Source organism: Stigmatopora argus, chromosome 13 (assembly GCF_051989625.1).
Source record: "Stigmatopora argus isolate UIUO_Sarg chromosome 13, RoL_Sarg_1.0, whole genome shotgun sequence".
Classification (NCBI taxonomy): Eukaryota; Metazoa; Chordata; class Actinopteri; order Syngnathiformes; family Syngnathidae; genus Stigmatopora; species Stigmatopora argus.
Genome location: NC_135399.1, coordinates 11,622,831 through 11,649,077, shown reverse-complemented (window position 1 = coordinate 11,649,077; position 26,247 = coordinate 11,622,831). Strand labels below are relative to the sequence as shown.

General features: G+C 41.2%; 3 protein-coding genes across 3 annotated transcripts; 2 read left to right on the top strand and 1 right to left on the bottom strand.

The window, feature by feature from the left end:
* The first annotated feature begins 841 nt into the window (after positions 1-841).
* On the top strand, positions 842-9,420 carry LOC144086880 (glutamate decarboxylase 1-like). Its single transcript, XM_077617044.1, has 17 exons — positions 842-1,155; positions 1,571-1,678; positions 2,512-2,574; positions 3,132-3,290; positions 3,658-3,900; positions 3,976-4,066; positions 4,773-4,885; positions 4,963-5,078; positions 5,149-5,228; positions 5,309-5,363; positions 5,944-6,060; positions 6,140-6,204; positions 6,784-6,862; positions 6,935-7,084; positions 7,176-7,283; positions 7,569-7,658; positions 8,327-9,420. The coding sequence occupies exons 2-17, from the start codon at positions 1,603-1,605 to the stop codon at positions 8,498-8,500; spliced, it is 1,779 nt and encodes a 592-aa protein (XP_077473170.1). The 5' UTR covers positions 842-1,155; positions 1,571-1,602; the 3' UTR covers positions 8,501-9,420.
* A 3,386-nt stretch (positions 9,421-12,806) lies between these two features.
* Positions 12,807-15,343, top strand: gorasp2 (golgi reassembly stacking protein 2). The gene is made up of 6 exons (XM_077617040.1): positions 12,807-13,013; positions 13,591-13,671; positions 13,773-13,976; positions 14,748-14,834; positions 14,910-15,040; positions 15,109-15,343. The coding sequence occupies exons 1-6, from the start codon at positions 12,951-12,953 to the stop codon at positions 15,209-15,211; spliced, it is 669 nt and encodes a 222-aa protein (XP_077473166.1). The 5' UTR covers positions 12,807-12,950; the 3' UTR covers positions 15,212-15,343.
* Positions 15,344-16,574: 1,231 nt separating this feature from the next.
* tlk1a (tousled-like kinase 1a) lies at positions 16,575-25,728 on the bottom strand. The gene is made up of 21 exons (XM_077617039.1): positions 25,400-25,728; positions 23,456-23,577; positions 23,290-23,361; positions 22,326-22,401; positions 22,210-22,253; positions 21,958-22,053; positions 21,789-21,881; positions 21,611-21,703; positions 21,416-21,526; positions 21,169-21,305; positions 20,808-20,996; positions 20,047-20,113; positions 19,681-19,778; positions 19,346-19,427; positions 19,184-19,275; positions 19,013-19,102; positions 18,743-18,912; positions 18,443-18,578; positions 18,240-18,351; positions 18,036-18,143; positions 16,575-17,589 (listed from the first exon to the last, which is right to left on the bottom strand). Exons 2-21 carry the CDS (start codon positions 23,570-23,572, stop codon positions 17,419-17,421), a joined length of 2,154 nt encoding a protein of 717 aa, XP_077473165.1. The 5' UTR covers positions 23,573-23,577; positions 25,400-25,728; the 3' UTR covers positions 16,575-17,418.
* Positions 25,729-26,247: the final 519 nt, after the last annotated feature.

Genomic DNA, 26,247 nt, shown 5'->3' with positions numbered 1-26,247 from the left:
GTTGTGCCTTTTAGACGAAGACAATAAAAGTATTGATGAATAAAACAACTGGCCAAATATTTTAGTAAGAAAAAATACATACTTGGGATTTAAAGAAAAAATGTGCAATGTGGATATCCTTTTCTGTATGTATATTCCCAGAGAAAAGATAAACGTCAAGGGGCCTAAAAAGAATTACTGCCTATGTCTCACCTCGTGGGTGTGGAGCTGTCCAGTGCTGAAAGCACAAGGCGAGTCCATTTTATGTGTCACTCGAGTGTTCGCAACTCTTTTCAGTCGCTCTCTGAGCACAGTGTTCCAGATTAATGCCTCTATTTATAATAAGCACCACTTGAGTATTTGTGGAATGAAGCCTTCAGTGCAGAGTGACGTCAAAGGTGAGCAGCCAGATGGTCCGGAAATGAAAAATTGGCCCCAACCATCGTAGCTCTGTTCAATAATAATATATGCCAGCAACGTCTACAAGACTGACTGACAAAATAGCGTATGCACATTTTGTTTGAGCCATGACATTTTCTTTTCATGTGAAAATATGTGCTAATTCATTTTTGGGGCTTTACTGCCATCTAGAGGAGGTCGTTGTAGTGAGACTTGAAATTGAGCTGAAGTCAAGATTAATGAGGGGGGATGCAAGTCACAAAAATGAGATAAGCAATGATGAAGTCATCTGGACATACACAAAAAAACGAATCTGTTATAGCTCCCGGAAGATTAATAGTTGTTGACAAGAGAAGGAGGCAAAATGGTAAACAATTGATTGATTGAATGTGGCAATGTCATTTTTTTCCCATCACCCTCCTTCCTCTCTTCCCCTTCTCACGTAATGTGTTGCTCCAGCAGCATCAAATTTGAAGTCCATGACGAGGACTCAGGAGAGCATCATTTCCCAGCCCAAAAAAAGAAGTCGTTGAGCAGAGAGAGAGCCACGCACGCACCCACGCACCCACGCACGCACATTCACTTCCACTCCCACCCAGCTGGTAACCGGTGAGGGAGACAAACGCGCCGGCAATCCCAGAATGAAGCCTGATTGTCGGGTTTAGATGTCAACTCAAACCCAGACAAGGTCACCTTGCTTAGGCTTGCGAGTTGTGGACTTGTGGAGCTATTGGGGTCTATTTTGGACTGCGGTTCTTCGTCTGAATCACATCCACGGTGAGTGGGCTTGGAAAACTCGGTGAAATGAGCAAAATTATTCAGGAGATGCAGCTGTAACAGGTGTTCGGTAGCATGGAATTCCTTTATTTATAATGGTTGGAATCTTATAGTTTACAGGCAATTGATTGGGTTTGATGATGTACTTATAAAAAATCATTTAATATCGACCAAATTGCAGTCAAATTAAATATGATGTTGATTCGATTCATAAATTGAAATGTTAAGATTTGAGAATAAGGTTTAGCATAATCAGGCTTCATTTGAATTTAGTCTGACTCTTTCATTCAAGAAGGACGTTCATGTGTATGTTCGTTCTGGATTTTAAAAAAGTGAGCGGTTTTTAGATTTTTAGGGGGAAAGAAGAAGAACACTGGAGGATCTATTTTGTTTTTCCTTTTTCTTTTTTGGGGAGGGGGGCGAAGCTGAGGACTTTGGCTTGGATTGATGGCGTCTGCACCGTCCTCGTCCACCGACGGCGATCCGGATCCCAACGCGACAAATTTACGGCCGCCGGGCTCAAGTAGGTGCTCGGCAGATAAAATGGCGTTTCACGCCTGTTATTTGGGCCTATTTCGTGGCTCATTAATCATTTTCATCGGGGGAGGGAGGGGGGACGCAGGGTGCTTATTCAACCGCTGCAATACGGACACCCTTGACATTATTTTAATTGTGATTACCATTATTATTATTATTACTTACACGGCAAATGGCTTTCTGCTGTCTATTCCTGGATTCACGGAAGCATGCCTTTAAAAAAAGAACCTATAGTGTCCAATAATTGAACCGTGTGAAATTGGCCTTAATGGAAAACTTGAGCATTTGCAGCCCGAGGTAGTATTTTTTTATTTTATTTTATTTATTTATTTGAACGGAGAACAAAACAAGATCAGTCGATTGTGTCGTATTTTGCTATTAAAACGATTATTAATAAAGGTGGGAAATGAATGTGGATCTGATATGCTTAAAAAAACGAGAATTTTAAAAAATGTAACATGGTACATTAAGCTAATGATTTGTCTAATGAGCCAAAGCAAAGGATTCAAATGTGTTTGGGTTTTTTGCTCCCACCCGCGACCTCTAAATTGCTTTTTTTTAAGAGGAGGGGATTCGATTGCCAGATCCCCCTCCTGTCTACCCAAAGTGCCCCTCGTAACCCCTCCCTCAGATGGCTGGTAGTCCGCGATAAGACAGTGGTGCTGTATTGCTTTTCATTCAATAGCATCTGTAAGGCCAGTGGAGAATTCATTTGGTTTTAAAATGAGCCGTGGATGGTTAAGAATAATCCGCCATCAAATTATCTTGAGCAACACCATTATTTTGTGTATAACTGTATACGGATTTTCTTATATTTAGGCTATGACGCTTGGTGCGGAGTTGCTCATGGATGCACAAGGAAATTGGGAATGAAGATTTGTGGTGAGTCTGCCAAACATCTGCTATATTTCTCTTTTTGTCATTCAAATCCCATTAAAAATACCCTGAATCTTTGTCAATAATGGATTCTATCGCTCTTGCGTGGAAGCTGATAAGATAAAAAGAAGAGAATTAAGGCTGAATTTTACAAGTGACTCCCCGTGAGTTTATTGGAGCCCGTGTGATGCGAGCTGACACATCCCATAATAGTCAATGTGATGCACCGGTGGGCTGCCCATTTTTTTTGACCGACACGTTCGGCTGCTTTCATCAGTATTCTTGAATTAGCCGGCACGCGGGCTTCATTTGCATCATAAAAGGCTCCAATGAAGGGAAAAGCCTCGTCAATAGATTTTCAGGAAATGCTTTTGAGATTGCATTCCAGTTTAAAATTACCAGCACCTCATTTTGAGGCTGCTCTAGGACGTACACGCTGGTGTTGGCCCCCCCAGCCCCCCAACCGAGGCCCTTTTACAAAGAGGCCCGGAGAGGAGGGGGGGAGACAGTCTGAGCAAAAGTTGGCGGCTTCTGTTTGGCATAAGCACGATGTGCTTTGTTAGGTTTCCTGCAGAAGAACAACAGCGTGGAGGAAAGGAGCAGGTTGGCGGCTTCGTTGAAGGAGCGCGCGGCCAGGGGCCTCATGCTAATGGCGGACAACGGTGGCGGGGGCGTTCGCTTTACGCGCACCGAGACTGACTTCTCTAATCTGTTCGCCAGAGGTGGGTGGAAAGAATCTCTCGACAAAAAAAAAACATAAGTACACCTGTCTACTTTGTTCTATTAAAGATGTAAAAATGTTGTTGCTCTACATACAAATAAATACAAATAAATAAATGCTGACTGATGAAAAATAGGGTTCAATTCCAGGTAGGTTGTCTGGCTGAACACTCTAAATTGCCACTAGCTATGATTGGTTGTCCTTTGTCTCCTTGTGCCCTGTGATTGGTTGAACACAAATTCCAGTTGTCTCCCTGCCTGGTGCTCATCGTTAGCTGGGATAGGCTGCAGCACCCCACGCAACCCTTGTGAGGATAAGCGGTTTGGAAAAAAAATCTCTTGCTGAAGCCCCAAAATGTGTTTTTGCAGAACTCTTACCTGCCAAAAATGGAGAAGAGCCCACTATGCAGTTCTTGCTGGAGGTGGTGGAAATCCTCACCAGCTACATCCGCAAAACATTCGACAGATCCACCAAGGTGCTGGACTTCCACCATCCGCACCAGCTGTTGGAAGGCATGGAGGGCTTTAACTTGGAGCTGTCGGATCAGCCTGAGTCTCTGGAGCAGATCCTGGTGGACTGTCGGGACACCCTCAAGTATGGCGTCAGGACAGGTGAGCGCTGAGGAAACCCCAACCATCTTGGAAGCGAGCGTCTACCGTAATGTCTTTTCGTTGGTCAACGTGCAGGTCATCCCAGATTTTTCAACCAGCTCTCCACTGGATTGGACATTGTGGGCTTGGCGGGGGAGTGGCTCACCTCCACAGCTAACACCAACATGTAAGTTTCGTGGCCTTCCGCCTTTGTGATTGGTTGATACCCAAAAATCAGAAAGAGAGCATTTGCCTATTAAAAAAATGCACTGGAAAGAATTTATATCATAACGTCTAAAAATTGTTGAATTCACTCTTAGTTAAAACTACAGGCGTAATGATACATTGATCTGTATGGACATATCGATCGGTTAAGCAACGATTGGTCGCAATGCAAAACATTGGTCAATATCCTCATCTTTTAGATATGAAGCTTTGTTATAAAGGATGATTTATCAATCAAATGTCCATAAAGTTTCAGCGGAAATATTGTGAAAATTCTCCAATCTGTGTTGTATTTTTATTGTTTTAGATTAAAATATGCACATAACATCATATTAAATTAACTGGAGGCCCTTGGATCAAATCTAATTGTATTTGTAATCATGGCAAACATATTTTCAATGTCCAAATATTATCCTGAAATGGTTAATTTACACCTCTAGTAATATATAAAAGTCTCTCTATTATGCTGTTCTATTCAGCATTTGAATAGAAATTCCCTAAATGTATTTGAAGATAACTGCAAAATACATACAAAGAATAAGTACTACGCTATGCTTCTTAACAGCTTCCACTATTTGGTATTTTCCAATTTTGAACCTTTTTCTTAAGGTATAGTCGAATTGCATTAGATTAAGACATTTTTTAAATCATTATTTGCTGTTGTGTAGGTTCACCTACGAGATCGCCCCCGTCTTCGTCCTGATGGAGCAGCTGACTTTGAAAAAGATGCGCGAATTCGTCGGCTGGCCCGAGGGGGAGGGGGACGGCATCTTTTCTCCAGGTGAGACACGCCGCGGACTGGCAGCGGCGGAAGCGCCTTCGATCGCTGCTGAGAGATCCTGTCGACTTTCCTTGCAGGAGGAGCCATCTCCAACATGTACGGGGTGATGATTGCACGCTACAAGTACTTCCCTGAGGTGAAAAGCAAAGGCATGGCATCTGCACCCCGGCTGGTCCTCTTCACCTCGGAGCACGTCAGTTCGAATCCTTACACCTGGTGAGTTCGCTGTGGTGTGAAAGCTGAAAGGAAGCGTCTTCTTGCAGAGCCACTATTCAATCAAGAAGGCCAGTGCCGCGTTAGGATTTGGAACAGACAATTTGATCCTGCTCAAAACAGATGACTGGTCAGTGTTCTTTTGAAGGCAATGCAGTTGGAAATCAGACATTTATGTGATTGGTCATCGAGTTTCTTATTTTTTTTCAGGGGCAGAGTCATCCCTGCTGATTTGGAAGCTAAAGTCATCGAAGGCAAGCAAAGGGTACAAAAAAGTCAAGATATTTTTCTTTCAAGTGACACAAAAGCAACACTATTTTTCCATAGGAATTAATGCAAAATTGTGGGGGAAAAAGTAACACTTTGAGGGAATCACATTGACAGGGAATATATTCTTCATCTTCTGCAAAGACCACTATTTTAGTCTCTCCTGTACTGCCATGTAGAAATACTTTTTATATCATTTATCATTGTTGTTTTGGGCGTAAGCTGAAACAAATGAAAGACTTTTATATTCATTTCAATTGGAAAGCATGACTAGAAATGCAAGCCAACTGCATATGTACATGCGTGACAGCGGATCAAGTGGCATTCATCTCAAAAGGGTTTTGCAAGAGTGAGCAAAGTTCTATTAAAAATGCTTTTGTCCACTCACTTATGAAGCACAAAGTACTGCAAGTCATTCTTCAAGGCAAAGTGATGTGAGGGCTCGAGGGGGCGGGCAAGCAATTTGGCTTCGGCCATATCTGCACAGAGCAGGAGTGCATTATTACACAAACACTCCTTCCTGTCTTTTTTGATGTCAGGGAAAATAGCATTATAAGCCACGCGCTATTCCCTTTTAGGGTTGCGTGCCCATGTACGTGAACGCCACCGCCGGCACCACGGTCTACGGGGCCTTCGATCCCATCAATGAAATTGCTGACATCTGTGAAAAATACAACATGTGGCTTCATGTGGACGTAAGAGATTGTTTTGAAATGTACTGTGTCGAGGGAATAATGCGAGGAGGAGTTGTCACAAGTGTAAAAATGTGTGCAGGGTGCTTGGGGAGGAGGCTTGCTGATGTCGAGGAAACACAGGCACAAGTTGAATGGAGTCCATAGGTAACGATGTAAAAAATGGTTTGCTGACATCAATGCCTTTTGTCATGAGGACGGAAAGGAGAAAACGGATTATTTTCAACGTATAGCTTTCTTGTTTTAAACTAGAGCAAAACCAACCTTACCTTCAAGTAACAGAATAGTAGTTGTTCATTTTCTTTTTTTAAAAAAAGAACATTTAGTTAGCAAAATGGGTGCTCGTAGTTCATTTGGAACTTGATATCAAAATTGTCATTTGCCCGGAAATCATTTCCATACACATTTATCGTATTTTTGACTTTACAAACATGTCAACGTTGTTTATTGAATTGAATTGAATGCTTTTATTGTCATTATACAAGTATAATGAGATTTAAATAATGACAATAAAGCATTCAATTCAAACTTACTTTAAACTGAAGCGCTTAAACTACAAGTATTTGAGATTCTCATGAGAACAACTCCAGTCAACCACAAAGCTTTGACAGCTTTTCTCATGATATTCTCCCCGCGCGTATTTCATAAAATTTAGTCCCTATTGATTGTTCCTCGCCCAAACAAGTGAACATAACTGGTCTCATCGATGTGCTATGATGTGTGCAGGGCCAACTCGGTAACCTGGAACCCCCACAAGATGATGGGAGTGCCTCTGCAGTGCTCCGCCATTTTGGTCCGAGAAAAGGTGAGAAGTTGCTTTGGGACTTTTGTCCGTTTTTGTGTGGCGCCTGATGTGTGGCGCTCCTTGTGTTTGCAGGGCTTACTACAAGGCTGCAACTCCATGTGCGCCGGCTACCTTTTCCAGCCAGACAAGCAGTACGACGTGGCCTACGACACGGGAGACAAGGCCATTCAGTGTGGCCGCCATGTTGACATTTTCAAGTTCTGGCTCATGTGGAAAGCCAAGGTAGAGTAAAATCATGTTTACATTTACACAATTGTACCAAATGTCGACTTTTCACTCACCCAATGCATTTCTTTTTTCTTCACCTAAACAGGGGACAGAGGGATTCGAACAGCATATTGACAAGTGTCTGGACCTTTCCTTGTACCTTTTCCACAAAATAAAAAACAGAGAAGGCTTCGAGATGGTGTTTAACTCAGAGGTAAGAAAATTATTCTTTTTTTCTACAGAACAAATGAAGAAAAAACCTGTTTCCCATGACACGACTCCAGCATAAATAAATGGTGATAGTAGTAGTACAGTCAATGAATAATTATTGGGCCCACTAACTTGAAATTAAAAAGTGAATTTTTAACTTCCTGCCATGGTTGGGATATTTTGCCCTTCATTTTCAGCTCTCGTTTTATCCGATTATCCCAGAGTGGCTAATGCTGCGTCAATGTGAGCGTCTATCAGCTTTTAATACAAATAGTCTCTCTCTTATCAGCCGCAGCACACCAACGTATGCTTCTGGTACCTTCCGCCGAGCTTACGCAGCATGCCTGCTGGTGAAGAGAGACAAGAGAGGTTACACAAGGTAATGACTCATTCATTTGTTTTAAGATTCACATTCATTTCCCAGATAGAACTGAATGCATTTGAGGTGTAGGCATGGAGACTCAGACAAAATATCAAGGGATGGATCATTTGCCATTAAAAGGGGAACTAAATGCAACGATTATTTTTCAAGTATCTATTACATGTGCCGCAACGGTTGAAAAGACGAAATGCTGATGGCAAACTTTAGCTTTTGGATAGAGAGAAAAATGAAATTATGCATTGTAAAACAAATTCTAAAAAAAATCAGCAAATGACAATTTAGATATCAAGTTCCAAATGAACTACGACCACCCATTTTGCTAACTTAAATGTTATTTTTTTTTTCTTCTACATGTATCCACTCGTGTGCGGTCGATTGGTCGCCGGTCTTTTGGTCGCCAGTCTTTTGGTCGCGGTCAGGGTCTTAACAAGTTCTCCAACAAAAAACAATAAAAGTCCAGGAAATTTGGAGCTTTTCTTTAGCCTAATAATTACTAGGGCATTAAGTATGACTAAATAGTAATTTGCAGTTTGTATTTAGGGAATTTGAGCAACGATTTAAAATGGTAATTATCACTTACCTTCCGGGCGACCAAAAGACCGGTGACCAATCGACCGTGTACCGTATCCACTTGTATAATAACACTCCATTCATCCCTTACCAAGGTGGCCCCCAAGATTAAGGCCATGATGATGGAATCTGGTAGCACCATGGTGGGCTACCAACCTCAAGGAGAGAAAGTCAACTTCTTCCGCATGGTCATCTCCAACGCGGCCGCCACCAGGTCCGATATCGACTTCCTGGTGGAGGAAATTGAAAGACTCGGCCATGACTTGTAAGAGTCCCTGAAAGAGCCATCATTAGGTACACCTGCACAATCTGATCAGCTCTGATACAAAATATATGTATCATCTATTGATAAGTGTCTTCTCTGACCACAAATGTCATGTATTCTATGCAGAATAGTTTAGAAGACTAAATGAACGTAATAAAGTCCACTGAAAAAAAAGAAAAAGAGCACAACCTTATGGCATCGCCATGGAAATGATACATAATATAAAGTGTTATATTATATGTTGTTTGTGTCGTGCTCAACTCAATCATTCCCTTGGACATCACATTATAAGAAGTAAATATAAATATCATGCAGTCAATGTATTATGTATTGTACTTAAGATGGCTGTGTTTTTAGACATTTTCTGTGTAGATTGTGTATAGTATTGTTACAAAGTACGTGTTTTATGGTGAAAAACCTACGTAAATCGACCAGATGTGTCACTTTATTTGAACCAAGAGAGTATAATTGTGAATAGTTACTTGGCTATTCTTTCCCGTGCGTAAAATATCCTTGGTGATATTTGTTATTTGACATGGTTTTTAGAGTTCGCCGGTCTTTTATGTGCATTAGTGAACCAAAGATGGGTTGTGTTCCATCAACAAACGTGTTCGTTGCCCTTACGGATAAAATCTCCTGTTTCTAGAAAAAGACTTAAACCGTGCAATATGTGTTGTGAACTGTGCAAAGCCGTTTGTTGAGGAAGAAAAGCACAATGTTAACGAAAACGATTGTTTCTACAATTATGCGTCGGTCAACAATCTGCAACATGGCGTAGAATTGAGCTTGCACGCCGTTTGCTGTTGTTAGAAGGACAAAATGACATTCCTGAATACGTTGGAACATCAGAGTTGGCACTTTAATTTAGGATTTTCAGAGTATTACTGTTGTAACCGCATCACTAATAAATGTGTGAGCTGTTAAGCATCTGTCAGAAGACTTTTCTCAAAGATATGATTACAATAGCTAGCTAGTTAAAAACAATCCTAACCTTATCTGCCTAGCTAGTGTTGTAAATTGAATTGATTTTCAATTTAAAAAACAACAATATTTATTTCTGCCAAATGAACCAACTAGTAAAAAGAAGTGTGATATTAATTACTGAATATATATGAAATAAAATATCATAGTGAGAACAATGAAAGCAAAAAAATGTCTCTTCATTCATTCTTTCATTTTCAAAACCCACACAATTAACATTTTCTGTATACATTGTTTTTTTTAATTTTTATAAAATGCTGCTAAATTGAATGGATTTCTTCAAGGCATACATTAATCATCCTTTTTTTCCGATATGACAAAAAGGTGCAATTTCTTATTTGTTGAAACGTGTCACTGACGGTCATAGATTGTCTGCAGAAGAGACATTTATGTTCTTAAGCCTGAAGATAGCATCCCCTTGCCAATTTCTCCGTCATTCCTTTCCTTACTCCTACTTTTAGGAGAGCTATCATAAAAAGCATTAGACTGTGCTCCTCCTTTTTTTTATCCATTGGAACCTATTTGGTGGACGCGCTTGGCTGCCTTTTATTTTTGGACACTGGAGCGTTAGATGGACTGGTTGCTCGCCACCCTCCTCCAGACGATGCTTTGTTTCATGCTTGAGCGCTGCGATCGTTACAAGCCTGCTGTCCCCGACTGCTGTGTGTACTTACACGCATCCTAGTAAAAACTCCCCCAAAGAAGTTCGACTTGTTTGCATGTAGAAATGTGCAATCTCACCCTAAAACCATATTGTTTGTCATCCTCGATGGATAGCGGTGGAATAAAAACGGCGATTGACGTCCAAGCCGTTTGAACTGGCAGCCATTTCAAATGGATTTCACGTTTATCGCCGGCAACGGCGGCGGCGTACGACTTTATTGCTTTGCATATCAGCAAAATGTGGGAGTTGCTGCTTTAGCTTTTGTCTCCTGAGGTCTGCCTCCTGAACACTAGACCGTGAAACACATGTCTGCTGCCGCTGCACCAGTCTGCTCGCTCGCCCGACATTGCAGTAGCAGCCGGCCGGCATCCGACACTCATTAGAGCCCACAGAAGAAAAAAAATGGCTCATTTCTTCCATTTATCGAACGCTAAACATCATTTTTCCAAGCCGACAGAGATGAAGTCACACCCTGAAACATTCATCCTCTGAGCTGCTTATTCTCACGAGGGTGCTGGAGCCTATCCCAGCTAATTCTTAGCAGTAGACGGGATACGCCCTGAATGGCTTGGCAGCCAATCACAAGGAGAGCAACAACCCTTCACGTACACACTCAGCTCTGGGAACAATTTCCAGTGGTCAATCAGCCATCCCTGCAGTTTTTTTGGGATGTGGGAGTACACCAGTAAAAGCCACTCAGACACTAGAAAAAGACAAAAACTCAAAAACCTAGAAGGCCTCACTTAGTACCCAGGATTGAACATGCTAACCACTCATCCAACATGCCACCCCATATTGGATTAATACATTCATTTTATAAACCGCTTTATTAGATTACATTAGATTAGAACTTTATTTCATCCCGTATTCGGGAAATTTCTTGGTTGCAGTAGCATGTCAGACACAAGACACACAAGACATTGTAGACCTAGGTAAGAAACAAGAGCCACACACAGGAAGTCCACAAGGTGAATCGCTGGCCAACCATTGATGCTCACAGCCATACCTAGGGGCAATTTAGAGTGTCCAATCAGCCCACTATGCATGTTTTTGGAAACTGGGAGGAAACCGGAGAACCCAGAGAAAACCCACGCAGGCCCGGGAGAACATACAAACTCCACCCAGGTGGACCGACCTGGATTTGAACCCTGGACCCGTAGGGTTACACAAACCTAACCCCACTCACACACATCTATGATGCAAATCAATTCCCACCACTGGGAATAATGACCTCATTATCTAATGAAATGCTGATAATGATGACAATGACTGCAGGCTGCTCAGTAACCCTTCACCCTTCATTCATATTAGCACACATAGACACACCCGTAGAATACAAGCTGGAGCGTTTCTGTGCCTCAAAGCAACCGCTTTTCACGAAAAGCTGTTTTCTTTTCGCTCCCGCTTCGAGCGAAACAACGAATAAGTGATAGTTACATCAAGTGGGAAAACCTCCAGGCTTGTGACTTTGATAGGTAATTGTGATGGGTTACATTTGTCTAAAATTGCTTCCTCTTATTGACTAAAAGTCAAGCTGGAGATGAATAGTTCACATATTGTATTTTCCAGACTATAAATCGCACGTTTTTCATAGTTTGGCTAGGCCCGCGACTGATACTTCAGTGCAATATATCTTTTCTATATTTTTTAAGGCTATAATTTTCTGAAAAACCTTTATGTTATCATATGCCTATTTATCATGTCCTTCTCCATTTTACTATGTATTATTACTTTAACATATTTTTGTTCTTCACAAATTGCCTCCCAAAAAACGCAATTTATAGTCATTATACTCATTGTGTATTCTTGGTTGATGCAACTTATGATTCGGAAAATGAAATTTTACTCACTATTGCAGGGGTGGCGAACAAGTTAGACACAAAGAGCCAAAATTTGAAAGTGTGAGAGTCAAAGAGCCGCAACTTCCGTGGGAAGCAGCAAAAGAAAACTCTAATCCCTCAAATTCAATTTTAAATATAATTTTTTACTTGTTTTTAATGGGCTGTAATGAATTGGACTGTTTTAAGAGAGAATAAAAATAAGAGAAACAAGGCAAAGAGACAGTGTATGTAAAATATGATAAGAAGAGCCACAATCATTTTGGCTGGGAGCCGCAGGTGGCTCGAGAGCCACGAGTTCGCCATCCCTGCACTATTGAGTCAAAAGGTTGCAATCAAGAATGCACAAAAATAAGGCAGCCATTGGTTAACAGCTCTAGTTGCCTTTGCAAATAAGTTAAAGGGATATACTCCATCTGTAGTAGATCAAGATGGAGTGTTTTGCAGAAGTTTCAACTCTTTGTAGACCAGGCAATAAATTTGTGCGTGTTTTTTAGAACACAATTACAAAGTTCTGAGGTGTCAGCAAGCTTCTGCTGAGAGCCAGCCTTTATTCATTGGCTTGTTGAAAGAGAAACTGTCACCAAATGAAGTATATTTCTCACTTTAGGGCTTGAATGATGTTGCCACTTCTTTTGCACAATGCACCCAAGGAGGCAATGAAGAATCTTTGACATTTAGTCAGGAATCTAATGCTGTTAAAAAGCCAGTCACATAAAAGAAATAATTTGCCTTTATATAAGTGGATGCTTTGTTGTGGATTTACCTGACACAATTGAAACTGGAAGCAGATCCTGTCTGACAAGATGCAGAGGAAGGGAAAGCTCCTCACGCCTTGGGGGAGGTCATCATTGCGGCGGAAGTGGTGATCAACGCGGAATCCCACGCGTTTGACGTGCACATGAACGCAGCCGCACTCGTTCTGCCGTCGAATCCACACCAGCGTGGGCCAATCTAGTCCTCCCGAACCCATGGGGGGGTTCTCAAGCGTCCAGGTACCAGGTGGAGGAACTCAAGGCTACCACGTCCTCAAAGTAAGTTCGAAATTCAACTAAAAGTGAATTAAATTCAAATTATCCACTTTTGATTTTTTTTCTCCGCTCAATAAGTTTTGATTTATTTGCCCTCTGCGACCTACGCCCCCTTTTGTTTGGACACTTGGAACACATATTTGTTGTTTATTTGTCCACGATAGTAATATACTATATACACACTTGCTGGCAGGTTAGTCGTTTTAAGTTTTAATACGTTGCTAACACGATTGTTCAAGAATAACCGGTGTGGTGACTAACTGGAATGAATGATGGTGTACAAATGTACACGTGTCCATTTAACTCATTGCCTGCCATTACTTGAAACTGGGAATGCTCATCTCCCAGTGCAATTGATGGCACTAGACGTCCAATCCGTTTCAACTGGGAAGGATGGCAGGGGTCATTCAGTGTCAGCCTTCCCAGGCAAAATGGATTGGGAATCAGTGCAACCAATACTTAGTTCCAAAACACTATAGAGCACTTGTGTATATAATTTTACAATAATCCTGCTTTCAGATATCCATTTAATATTTACCACATAAATGAATGGAAATAAATTTTTGTCATCATTTTGCAGGTGCAGCAGAATTCTCCAGGTTATCAGGCAGGACTGGAGCCCTTCTTTGATTTCATCATAGCAATTTGTGACACGAGACTGGTAAGTTGACTCACTGCCGCCCCTCCCACCTTTAATGCAATGGACATCTGTCATTGCCAATACGCTGAATTGAATGTCACACACATGTTTTAATGTGACAGAGCCAAGACAACGATACCCTAAAAGATGCGCTGGAGAGGAATGTGGACAAACCCACCAAACTTATTTTGTATAGCAGCAGAACGCTGGGTGTGAGGGAGACCATGGTGACACCCAGCACCATGTGGGGGGGCCGAGGACTGCTGGGAATCAGCATCCGTTTCTCCCACTTCCAAGGGGCCAGAGAAAATGTTTGGCACGTTCTGGTGAGTCGAAGCCGTAAAACGCAAATGCATTATTTTTCCCATGATCCTTTGGAAGCGTGTCACTGCCACATCAGGGGAAAAACGTGTACTACTGCCCTGGTTAGGCACTAGTATATGTAAGAAATAAATGTCTGTTGTCCTTACAGTACTACTGTAAGGACAGCTGACATTTATTTCATTTTTTGTAAACTACTGAGTAGCTTAAAATAGCTTCTCAATTGAATGCTCTCGTGTCGTCCACTTCATTAAAACCCTGGAAGAGTGCCCCGAGAGAGCCAAATTCCGCCTAAGCAGCCAAATTCAATGCAACGCCATATTTTATAGAATGGGCATTCCCTTTAAGTATGACACAAAGGCCATCATGCAGACAATTTAATGTGTATATATATATATATATATTTACCTTTAGCCCTCATACCTTAAAATATCAGCACTTAACATTTTTGTTACAAATGCTAATCTGTTTTGAAGTCATTGCAAAATGATTTTTTTAAACCATTGACTTCATTATTCTTTTATTTCATGTTACAAACAGGAAAATGCAAGTTGGAAATTAATCCATTTATACGTTCATGTTACAAACATATACTGCAGATTGGAAAATAATAATAATGTATTCATTTTGAGTTCTCTTACATACAAACATATAGAATAATATGTTTTTTAAACAAAAAAAAGCACAAAATAACTTAAAACCAGATTTGGATGTGTGTATTTGTTCAAAAAAAGTACAACGTTTTTGTCTTTTTTGCAATGGTGGGGGTTATTCAGGATATTGAGCCAAACTCACCCGCGAGCCAGGCCGGCCTCCAGTCCAACACCGATTACATCGTAGGAGCTGAAACGTTCCTGGAAAAGGTAACGGACCCAAGCTAGTGTGGACACACTCTTTTTTTTAAAGAGGCTCAGACGCAATTTCTTCTCTGCAAGCAGAACGACAATCTCTTTAAACTCATCAACGACCACGAAGGGAAGCTGCTGAAGCTCTACGTCTACAACAGCGACACGGCCGACTGCCGAGAGGTGAACGTCTGGCCCAATCGTTTTTGGGGGGGAGCGGGCAGGTATGCCAGTCACCATGGAAACAATCCTTTTCGATGTGAATGATGAGCCCTGATTTTTGTCTCTTCAGTCTAGGCTGTGGGATTGGATATGGTTATCTGCACAGGGTGCCCTCGATGCCTTTCACCAAGAACAGGAATCAGGAAAATGAGGTAGTAGTATACCCATCTTAAAGGGGGTCCAAGTATTCATTTACTGAGATGGTTCTGTTTCCATCAGCAGGTTGTACTCACTGCTGTTGTTCCGACCGTTCCTGCCATTCTATCATTTGGATCTGAAAAGACAGATACGTCCTGTGACCTTACCAGTGTTCAAACAGGTACGCCCCCAAAAATATTTATTAATATTCCCGAGTGTGGAATAAAAAATCAAAAGTTGCTCAGCATTCTTTATTTTAACTATGAATTTGTTGAATTGAATTGAATGCTTTCTATTGTCATTATACAAGCAAGTATAATGAGATTTAAAGTTTTTTTGAAGTTAGTTTAGTTAGAACAGCAGTGTCAAACGTGTGGCCCGTGGGCCAGAAGTGGCCTGCTAACCCTAACCCCGACGGGCACTTTGTAGCCAATGAACGAATGTTCAGTCAGCCCTGCCAGTCAAAATGGATTGGACGTCTAATGCCATCAATGGGGCCAAGTAAGTTAACTTCTTGGGCCAAAAATAAACTGACCTGCCCAACATGAGATCTAGTTGGTATTGATGTGGCCCGCGAATCAAACTGAGTTTGACACCCCTGAGTTAGACCATTGTCTTGTTAATTGGAAAAGGGTTTTGCCGCCATCTGGTGGTACTTGGAGCAAATGTAAACCTATGTCGAGTGTCAATGAATCTGATTTATATTTATATATATAGTATATATAAAATTTAAACGTGGACAGTGATTGTTCTTAGATTAATGGGAGTGGTTTTATTTTTAGTAACCCTAGCTTGGATGCCATTGGTATAAGTGGTGATTATTATGATTGACAAAGGTCGATTAAAGGTGATGGTTCTAAATGAGCTGGACTTTTTGCACGCCTCCAGATCACCTCCGTCCGAAGCAATCCGTCGCAGCCTCCTCTTCCTCATCGGAAAATTCTCTCCAGGGCACTGGCGCAACCAGTGACCTCACACAAGATCAAGCATCTCTCTCCACTGTTGTCCAAATGGTCAGCCCAACTCCATCATTGACAATCGGCTCTGAGCCAATAAATAGCTCATTCTCTGTTGACACGTCACGCTCACTAACTGTGTGAAGATAAGGTTATATAAAGTTGAATGTTCACACTATTTGGGCTTTGAGGGTTTTATGTGGGTGATGCAGATTTCTTTTTAAGTGTTCCAATGCATATGCACATTTTGGATTTTTTTTTTTGAACAATTGTAAAATAACACATTGCTGTCTAGAATTAAATAATAATTATGCAGCTTTGGTATTTCTTTGTTTGACTGTTAGTGCAGTTCTGACAATGCCACGAGATGTCACTATGCTGAAAGTGATGAGTGATGGATGGATGGATAGAAGTGAAATGAAGCTAGCCGCTGAAGTCGTCATTGTTCAATTGCGGGGAAAACAATTCCTGTCCTTTATTATCCACTCTTAGAACTATACAATTTGTACCCGAAGAGAAATATACAGCCCTCGTAAAAATAAGAGCAACAGAAGCAGCGAAATTATGCCACCCAAAAAGGGTATTTTTTTCCTCATTTTTTTAACAAGGACATTGTAACGCTTTGTACATGTTACTGCTGCATTTCGAAATTCAAAGACAAACTGTACAGAATATACTTTTTCAAGTTATCTGTATTAATATTCCTGCATAGGATTTGATGCCACAATTCTACATTTGGTTACTTTGTGCATGAAACGGAAGTACAGAAAGCTTCCCCGGCCTACGTGACACTAGATGCCCCTTGTATGCTACACGTTACATTCTCATGGCAAACAAACTAAAGGCTAACATGTATGGGAACAAAAGAAACCAAATCAGCAGTGATTTTTCTTTTTTTTTCAAATTTTTCTTTGTAACTTTCAAGAGTAAATTCACTTTGAGTAGCTCAAATTTAAACCGTAATTGCCAGCAGGGTGCCCGGTCTCCTCTCAGGCCTCTATCCATCGTCCACATTTGATCAGTTTCCACTCACATTTTCTTCAAGGTACGGAGTCTGTTGTTTCAGTGCTTTCGTCGTCTCCTCAAAGCGGCTGACTTGCCCGTGTCTTTCTTATATTTATTCCAAAAAACATTCCTTTACAGTCCATCTGTTGACTAAGTCCGAGAAGACCGGGCAGTTAGGGTGCGGTCGCCGCCGCCGCTGCCTCCTGCTGCTCGTTTGCCGACGCCCTCGGTTGGGGGGGCTCGTCGCGTGCTTGGTCAGGCTGTGTCACAGTATCGAGCTGTCAGTATGAGATGATGCTGGAGGAGGCCGGTCCTGAGCCAGCTGCATTCATCTGAAGATTCCCAGAGGAGCTAGATCTTCGTATGTGAGGGAGCAGGTAGGGGTCACTTCCCATCTGCTGAACCCCAATCCGGTCCTCTTTCCTGTATGCCAGGCAGCGCCTAATAAAGGCCTAAAAGGGAAAAGGAGGGATGTCAAATTTCATTTTTGTCTCGGGGCCACTGTGTTTGAGCTATTTTATGGTGTATGCCAATTCATTCATAATTGCTTCCTCATATCAAACACTTTTAATGGATGACCTGTTTTGAAATCTTTCTCCAACACATAAGCAATTCATGCGAGTAACTTCTTGTGGCACACAATTGAAAAGAGTTGGAAATATAAACAAGTTCAATTGGTTTTATTTAATTAGAAAATCTTTATCTTTAAATAATATATTTCTTCCCAACGGTTTTTGACGTGCCATTTTGGGGAAATATTGTGGTGTTGATGTTTTTAGCAAGGCATGAAGTAGATGCACATTATTTAGGGGAGATTGCATAATGCCTGAAATTTAGCATTGCTGGTCTAATGACATGAAATGTTGTAAGCCTTTTTGCACAAATATATTGTTTGTACCTTTGCCTCATTACTGGAAACAGGTTTCACGGGGAACTGGACGTCGGTAGCTTTGAGAATAGTGTTCTCCTGAAGGATGTCCTGTTGTGACTGATTGTGGCCAAATGGCTGAGGAGGAAGAGGAGAAGGATAACATTTTCAATTGTCAGGTAAAAGTTTAAAACACTACAGCAAAGCATCGTAAAACTGCATTTGATTCCTCACCTTCCTTCCATACAGACACTGGAAAAAGATAACGCCAACAGACCACACATCCACCTTGTTGGATATCTTTGGAGGCTCTTTCCCAACCACAAAACATTCAGGAGGCAAGTACCTACAATCAGATTCAATCACAAATGGCTTATTAGTCTTTTCAGCCATTTAATTTGACAGGTTTGCATTCCCGTTGGACTTCTCAATCTCACCAATATGTCCCCGCGCCCTGCGACGTCAGATCCATCCCATCTACGCCATAGTTGTCATCGTCCATGATTTTGGACAAACCAAAGTCGGTGATTTTGATTTCGCCACAGGCTATCCCGTCCACCAACAAGATGTTACCTTAAAAAGGTTAAGTAAAAAAAACAAGTAAATAAGCTTTCTTTCCCCACCGTGGGCGTCTTGCGTGTTCTGTTGTTGAACCACTAAAAGCTTTTGCGGTCTTTTACAGCAGGAGTCGACCGACCGATAGATTCGGCGTTCTAAACTCCCGAAAAGAAACGTACCTGGCTTAAGGTCGTAATGGATGATAGGGGGTTTGATGTCGTTTAGGTATTTTAGCGCGTTCACAATCTGCATGACAATGGATCGGGCCTCCTTCTCCGACATGAGCTTGTGCTGCTTCAAGTAGAAGTCTAAGTCGTTTCCATCGCAGTACTCCATAACAGTGCAAAACCTGTCAAACGATACAGCAGAGCAAAATGCCAGATCTAACCACAAAGCCAAACATTAGTGCCATTTCAGCAGCAATATTAGGAATTCATGAGGTGACTAACGTGTCTGTGTCCAGTGAGAAGTAGTCATAAAGTTTCACGATTCTGGGATGGTCCAGCTCCTTGTGTATTCTGTACTCTCGACATGCGTGCCTGTATGGAGGAAGCCACATTTTAGAAGACCCATGCTTAAGGCAAATATTTCCGACGACACGTCGCATGTATTCTACTTACTTGTGGTAATTTTCCTTTTTCTCATCCCTCCAGTTTTTGTTGAGTTGGTGGATTTTTACAGCGGCATATCTTTGCTCAATTAAGTCAAAAGCCTGCGTTGCACAGCACAGAGGGACCATTTATTATGTAACAAATAACATTTCCATAACTTGAACAGCTTACCTTATAAACTTCACTAAATCCTCCTCTCCCAAGAAGGTGCAAAAGCAGATATCTTTCATTCAACGTAGGGTGATCTTTAAATCTGCGATAAAAAAAAGAAAGAGAAAAAAAAGAAAGAAATTATGCAGAGAAAATAGTTCAGACTATTTACAATGCCTGTGTAAACATCAGTGACAGACCCAGTTATTACACTATGGTCATCAATGCTATAATGTAGAATCTTTTAAAGGTGCTCTTAAATCAATTGGATTAATTTAATCCATAAGTCTGTGATTTAAAAGTTTGCTCAGTAAATATCATTATGTTGAATCCACCAGAGAATGACTCTCACTCACTGTGAGCTATCTTCATTATTTATTCTCTTCAGTTCCCGAATGTGAAGGTTCCGCACCCGCTCCAGGCGCTCCAGCTCTGCCTGGATCTCAGCTTCTTCCTATAAAAGATTCAAGTGCACAAACACCAAAAAACTCAAGAGTGTTTACTACAAGGAGCGGGGCCTACAAAAAAAAACCCTACTTGTCTACAGCTGGTGAGCTGTGTTGACTATTAATGAATGGCTTTGGTACAGGATTGTCTGTGTTGAGATTGAAGCTATTGGTTTGCTACTTATTACTCTTATTTATGGCCTTCAGGTGATTTTTAGTCACCTTTTGCTTCCTGCGAGATAAACTACTTCAGTACATGGTCACCCAGTGACAAACCTTCTTAAGGTGTCCGAGTCGTAGTTTGAAGATCTCCTCCTGTTCATGGTACTCAGCTAGCGTTAGCCTTCAAAGACACAAGAAAGTAACGTGTTAGATTAAATTATTAAAAACAAAAAACTCAGTTATGGTCTTGAAGATTAGATAGTTTGTGTTACAAATTGGATTACACCTGCTTTCTACTTCAAGGGGCCTGACAATGAAGGAAAAAAGCCTTTCTAATCTATTTATCTTTACCCGCTTTCTTTTCAAGCAGTGTGAATTCATTTAAACAACTTGAAAACAAATCCATCAAAAACTCTTGAAGCATCTGAGATGCATGCTTCCTCATTACGTGGCTCCATGAAGGTACGTGTTGACCGTTTTCTTTTCGGCCATATACAATAAGTGGCTTATGGTTTGTATGTATTGTTTCGCTCGTAGCTTTGAATTTAGGATGATGTAATAAAGGCATTTGGGTAAGCACAAAGTAAGACGAATTTGACGGATGAGGGATTGTGAACAACCTTTGATCGGACAATTTATCATCCAGCGGCACTGCATTTTAATAAAAGACAACATAATTGGGGGGTTGGTTTAAGCATATTGCACTAGCAATTGGAGATAATTACAGGGCATCGAATGATATAAATATTGCCATTTTACAGTGCCGTACGTCCCTTTGTCCACATTGGCCAAATAGCAAATTTGGTATCCAGTTAGGACCAAAGCTATGATGATTTGTAAATTATGGCCATGTTCTAATCACAATGTTGACTTACAGTTGTGGCAGGCTGGGTTTTAAGAAAGGATCACTTTCTGCTCCATTTACTGCCTTGGTTTTACGTTGCTTTGGCTCAGAATTTGTGGCGGGTGCTTGTGAGTTGTTGGATGACGGTGGTTTCCTCTTAGCTAGTAGTTTCCTTTGCCTCTCAATGTCCTCCCTTTGTTGGTTGATCGATTCCTGCTGTCTGGATGGGAAAGAACGGTCCAGTTGAAAACGACTAACATTTGCAAAACTTGTACGTGCACGTCAAATTTGGCTGGACAAGAGCAGATAGAGTATTTTGTATTACATTGAAATCAAATAAATGAAAACAATATTGGCTCATCGAGACTTGCAATGTCAAAATTCTATCTCACTTGACGAGATTCTGGAAGGCGTAGCCGTCTGTCCACTGTTCAGTGAACGATGCTCCGTGTCTCACGGTGGTGAAATGGCCCAAACGGAGTCGATCCTGCATGCTTTTCTCACGACAGGCCTGCTTCTCTTGGTTGCTCTGCCGAGCCAAAACAAATGGAGGTTAGAAAAAAATAAGTGTTTAAAAAACAACAACAACAAAAAACAAATCCATTCATCGATTTGTATAAAACATGCCTTGATGACTACCTTTTCAATGAGTAGTTTCTTGCTCATGGTTATGCACTTATTCAAGCGTTCCTTGTATTTTTCAAGTAATTTTTGTTGTTCATCTATCTGTCTCCTGAGATCACAGTTGGCCTAGCAAGGGGAAAATATTCTGTCAAATAAATGCTTCGTTTCAAGTAATTGAGAAAAAAATATGCCAACTGGGTGGCGGCTTACCCGTAACAAATCATCTATTCTTCCCTCCTTCTTCTCAAGGTCTAGATTCTTAGTGCTTTCAAGGGCAGCAAGCTTCAACACTGTGAGGTCAGTCTGATTGGAAAAGGGTGATAGCATTATATAAAAATGAACATTAAAAAAACAAAAAGTAATATGACAGACAAAAAGAGTCCCTTACTTGGACAAACTTAGCCGCCAGTTGTTTTGGATGTGCCATGTGATCACCAAAGGACAGACTGGTGGGAGATGAGCTATTTTGTCTACCCTGCAACTGAAGAGATAGCGCTTGTGTTGGGAAAGTCAAAATCCAAATAAAATGCAACGCAACCATTTTGGACACAACTCACAGCAGAGCCCTGAGCGGAGTGCGAGTGAGAATTCTGAGGGGAACGAATAACTGGAGGGAGGCCTCTCACCGGGCTGGACCCATTCCCTCCCTGGAACTAAACAGAGGAAGAAAAACAAACTGGATAAGAACTATACAAATGTCATCATCGACAACATTTGGGAGTAACAGATCTGCTTGACATTCATTTTATTTGACCAATTTGCTTCTTTTTTCTTTTTAAAGCAATTGCTGATTGGAAAAAAAAACTTACATCAAAATAATCACTTATTTTAGGGCCTCGCACAGCTGTTTTCCCTAAGCAGGGAAAAAAAGAAAGTGTTAAATGTATTTATTTGACATAGAATAGAATGAGCAAAAGATACTTGCCTTGGCTACTCTCTGATTGAAGGTCAGGTTTTCTTTTTCGGCCTCTAGGTGTTTCGGACTGTTTCTTCTCTGGAGTCTGAAAAAGACATTCTATGTCAGTTCATTCCTTTAAGCAAACAATCGTCAAACATTCTAAATTAGTGCTGCATATAGACTGTTGTCACACTTGATCAGTCATAATACTTGTAAAGCCTTTACACAACTTCACAATGGCTTGTCAACATGAGAAATGACTGTGCCACTTTAGACCAAGTCTAGGACTCTTTTATACTTAATAAAGCTTCTGGACAATTAGTGACACTTTCCTTAGCAAATGGTATGTATTCTTGGTTTCCCACTGGGAAGTGATGCTATTAATCAACTCATGGAAATTGAAATTCAGTTCACTCGGCAAATTTCCAAAAAGACAAAATATTGCCTTTCATCACTCAAAACTTACCGAGTAAGCTGGCGAACCGCCTCTTTTTACATCTGAACCCTAAAAAGTTAGAGCCAAATAGACATTAGACTAAAGAAATAACAGTGCAAAAGCTCTATTTACATAACTTGAACTCATCTTCATGCCCCATAATCATGAACAAATTCCTTAAGAAAAGATATTCTAAATATCAATTGCATGACCACAAGATGAAACTAAAACCGTCTCAACATACTGTCAGAGGTTCCCATTTTAAATTTGAACCTTGAACGTGTTTTAATACGCGCAATTGTATTGTTCCTCACAGCCAATGGTTCACCACTACCAGTTAAGGGAGTGTACATTGGCTTGATCAGGAGGAAGTTTCAACACGTATAAGTCAAAACCACAAGATGTCGGTTTTGAAAGGAATGTCTATACATGTTGGCTAAACTAAGTCTTCCACACAGAAACCCGATTAACAGAGTTTACTGACTTGTAAGCAAGCCAGGTTTAGGTACCCCTCTCCGGGCGGTTTGAAGACTAAAGTAAAACTGAAAAATGTACCTCTGATTCCTTGTCACTCGACGATCCCAAGCTTCCAAAACTGTGGTTTGAACATTCGTTATTGGTCAAACCCTAGAAGAAAAAAATAAAATTGTCATTCAGATTCTACATTACTAAAGAACAGTCATTTATTTACTTGAATTAGAAGACTATATTGAGCACTCACTTTGGTTCCTCCACTTGTGCTACCAGTGCTGCCTCCAGTGCTGCCGCTGACCCCTCCCATAAAACGTGCCTCCAGCAGCTCCTGTCTGCGGGGGTCCAGGCTGTGCAGCTCGTCCATGGCCCCTGTGAACATTAGCAACAATTGACAGCTCATCCGGGTGACGCAAGAATATTATTTTATTGGAGTCCTGAAGGACAAGAGCCAAAAACAGACCACAATCGTCATTTGATAAAAGCAACCCTAATCAGTCGAGCTCGTTTTTTCGTTCCATCTACTCTGGTTACCGCTCCAAGGTATATAAAATAAGTCGCGCTGACAAGCACAAATGTCAAGTAAGGTCCAGGACTAATGTTTCGACAGCAAGTCAAGGATGAATAATTAATTCTTATTAGGCTACTGTGTGAGCTCCCAGGGCGCCAGCATCTCTGCAGCTTCAGTAAACCTGCGCGATAATGATGCAACCATTTTGTATCTGTGGATTAAACTGGACAGTAGCGACGCAAGAGACGAAGCAGAGAAAATGTACCCATGAATAGAAATGTATAGACCAAGTTGTCTTTGAATATTGGTGGGGTAGCAAAAAATAGGCAGAAACGAAACGACCATTAAACCTCCTTGAGTCACGGCCTGAAATGTTGATGCCTCGGACACAAGGCCTCATGTGCCAAAGTCGATGCTTGTATTTAAATACCTTTCATAAGACGACGATTGCTGCTCTGAGGTCCATAAAACTGCCAAGTTTTCTTGTGAGGGTGATCATTTCTATCAATTAAAATACTATAGATGTGGCATGGACAAAGGACGTCATTTTTGGACCGGCCTCTCTAAATGAAGACACGCGATAGCAGGACAAACCAGTTGACTTTCGAATGAATAAAATTCTGACATTAATACTACAAGCTAGCTATGTGCTTGTATAAAAGGTTTGCCCCGAAGGTCTCGGCGTGCGAGAATTATCTATATTTAAGCCCCTGCTAGAACTAGTGGTTGAACCCTTACAGGCCTTTCTAGCGAATGTCATTTTAACTCCATGCTGCTCAGCACACTGGCCACCTGTTTATGGCAGAGACACTTGAGAAAGTCTTAAAAAGCACTGGCATTAACTAATGGCCCCTTTCCAACAAGGTTCATTGCAATGAGCGAGTAGTACAAATAACTTTCAACAAATGTCCTTGTTCGCTCACTCTCCATCTTTATGAAACAGCTTTCTATATCCCCCTGCCCACAATGCCTATCAATATTTACAGGAAAAGAGGGTTGCAAGTAAAGGAGGATGTAAAGGCCAAATGTGTCCACTCCGAACTTAAAATGGTGTCATTTCGTAGCTTCACAGGCAGGGGCGATTGCTAAAAAAAACACAAAAAAGGTCACCTAAGGCTGAACTCCAAATCCATCCTATTTCCGAGCATTTTAAACATTTAGCGTAAAGCATTCGCTGCATTTAATGTTAAACGCAGGACATGGTGCAAAGTGATGGAAGACGTCATGTTGTGACACGACATTCGGCACACAATGGTGGATGCACACCTATACACAAGCATGCCAACTGCTGATAAATCTATGAGCAGGCATTGCTTTGTCCTTACATTTGCAGCCTCGTTTTTTTTCTACCAACATCGTCAAGTTGCTCATGCTAAAGGTGCATGCTTATCATGGCTAGTGCATCCGCAACAATCGCGACCTTTCCTACTCGTTAATGCTAGTCGACGCTATGCGTGCATTTGTTTTAAATGTAACAACCGCAACCCGGATCACTAGAACAGACGATGCTTTGGTGCTGCTAGCTAGTAGCCAAAGAGCCTCAATGGACTTTGGAGCAGACGTTTCTGCTCACATTCACGACTACGCGTTTTAAGCCACGTCTCGCTACTATTCTCCTTCCCGTTCTGCACGCAAATACGATCAGACGATGTATTTAAAAGCGCCCAAAACGTTTCAAAATACCTCAAAAGGCCTTCAGCACCGCCGTGGTGTGTTGGTGAAAACACGGTCCGTGTTGAGGACGTGGAGAGCTGGGACCAAAGATGGCGGCCCCTCCAAACTTCCACTACTTTGGACACTCATCAAGCTACTTTTCTGCCGTGGAGTTGACGCCTCGAGACCGGTACATTCCCTCGCGCACCGGCGGGGGAATTAGTAGTCGCGATTAGGGCCAAAGATACCGGCGATGGGTGCTAATTCTAACTTGGTTAATGTAGTATAGACCTCTTGACATGCGTGTATAATGTGTGTATATACTTGTGTGTCGTGGGCTCCCTCTCTCCGTCCTCAAGAGGAAGGCAACGTCACGCATCGTGTGCAAAAAAACAAACAAAAAACCCTTCGTGCTTTTTGTTTCATCTCACCCTCCTCTCCTCAAAAAATACTTTATTTCACAAGCGACATTTGTGCAATTACACATAACAGCAGAGTATGTTGAATTACTTGAGTAAAAACATTAACGTGCGAATGAATACTCAATACAATATGTAAAAATGACATTTTCTATGGTGTTTATTGGTAGATGTATATTATTTTTTTTAAACTAATTTATTTTTTTGTGAATGGACTGGTTGTGTTGCCATTGACAACGATAGGCGTCCAATTTGTTCAAAATGGGAGGCCAGGCTGTGGATGCTCATCTTTCTTGACTGGGAGGGCTTGTCAATAATGGCAAGTTCAAGTGAGAGTTTGCAATTAAATAAAAATATCTATATACTTGTGGACTTTTTTAAAAGTAGTTGTTGTTATTCCTGATACTACTTATTTTCCCATTATTGAAAGTGCTAGTCTCAACAGAAAATCCTGAATTG

Excerpts from the sequence above, each read along its gene's own strand:
- LOC144086880 (XM_077617044.1), top strand. The coding sequence starts at position 1,603 with ATGGCGTCTGCACCGTCCTCGTCCACCGACGGCGATCCGGATCCCAAC. Across the intron at positions 1,679-2,511 it reads TTTACGGCCGCCGGGCTCAA|GCTATGACGCTTGGTGCGGA; the intron begins GTAGGTGCTCGG and ends TCTTATATTTAG. Across the intron at positions 2,575-3,131 it reads ATTGGGAATGAAGATTTGTG|GTTTCCTGCAGAAGAACAAC; the intron begins GTGAGTCTGCCA and ends GTGCTTTGTTAG.
- gorasp2 (XM_077617040.1), top strand. The coding sequence starts at position 12,951 with ATGGGGGGGTTCTCAAGCGTCCAGGTACCAGGTGGAGGAACTCAAGGC. Across the intron at positions 13,977-14,747 it reads AAAATGTTTGGCACGTTCTG|GATATTGAGCCAAACTCACC; the intron begins GTGAGTCGAAGC and ends GGGGTTATTCAG. Across the intron at positions 14,835-14,909 it reads CTGAAACGTTCCTGGAAAAG|AACGACAATCTCTTTAAACT; the intron begins GTAACGGACCCA and ends CTCTGCAAGCAG.
- tlk1a (XM_077617039.1), bottom strand. The coding sequence starts at position 23,572 with ATGGACGAGCTGCACAGCCTGGACCCCCGCAGACAGGAGCTGCTGGAG. Across the intron at positions 22,054-22,209 it reads AAATAAGTGATTATTTTGAT|TTCCAGGGAGGGAATGGGTC; the intron begins GTAAGTTTTTTT and ends TCCTCTGTTTAG. Across the intron at positions 19,779-20,046 it reads GACTCGGACACCTTAAGAAG|GAAGAAGCTGAGATCCAGGC; the intron begins GTTTGTCACTGG and ends AATCTTTTATAG.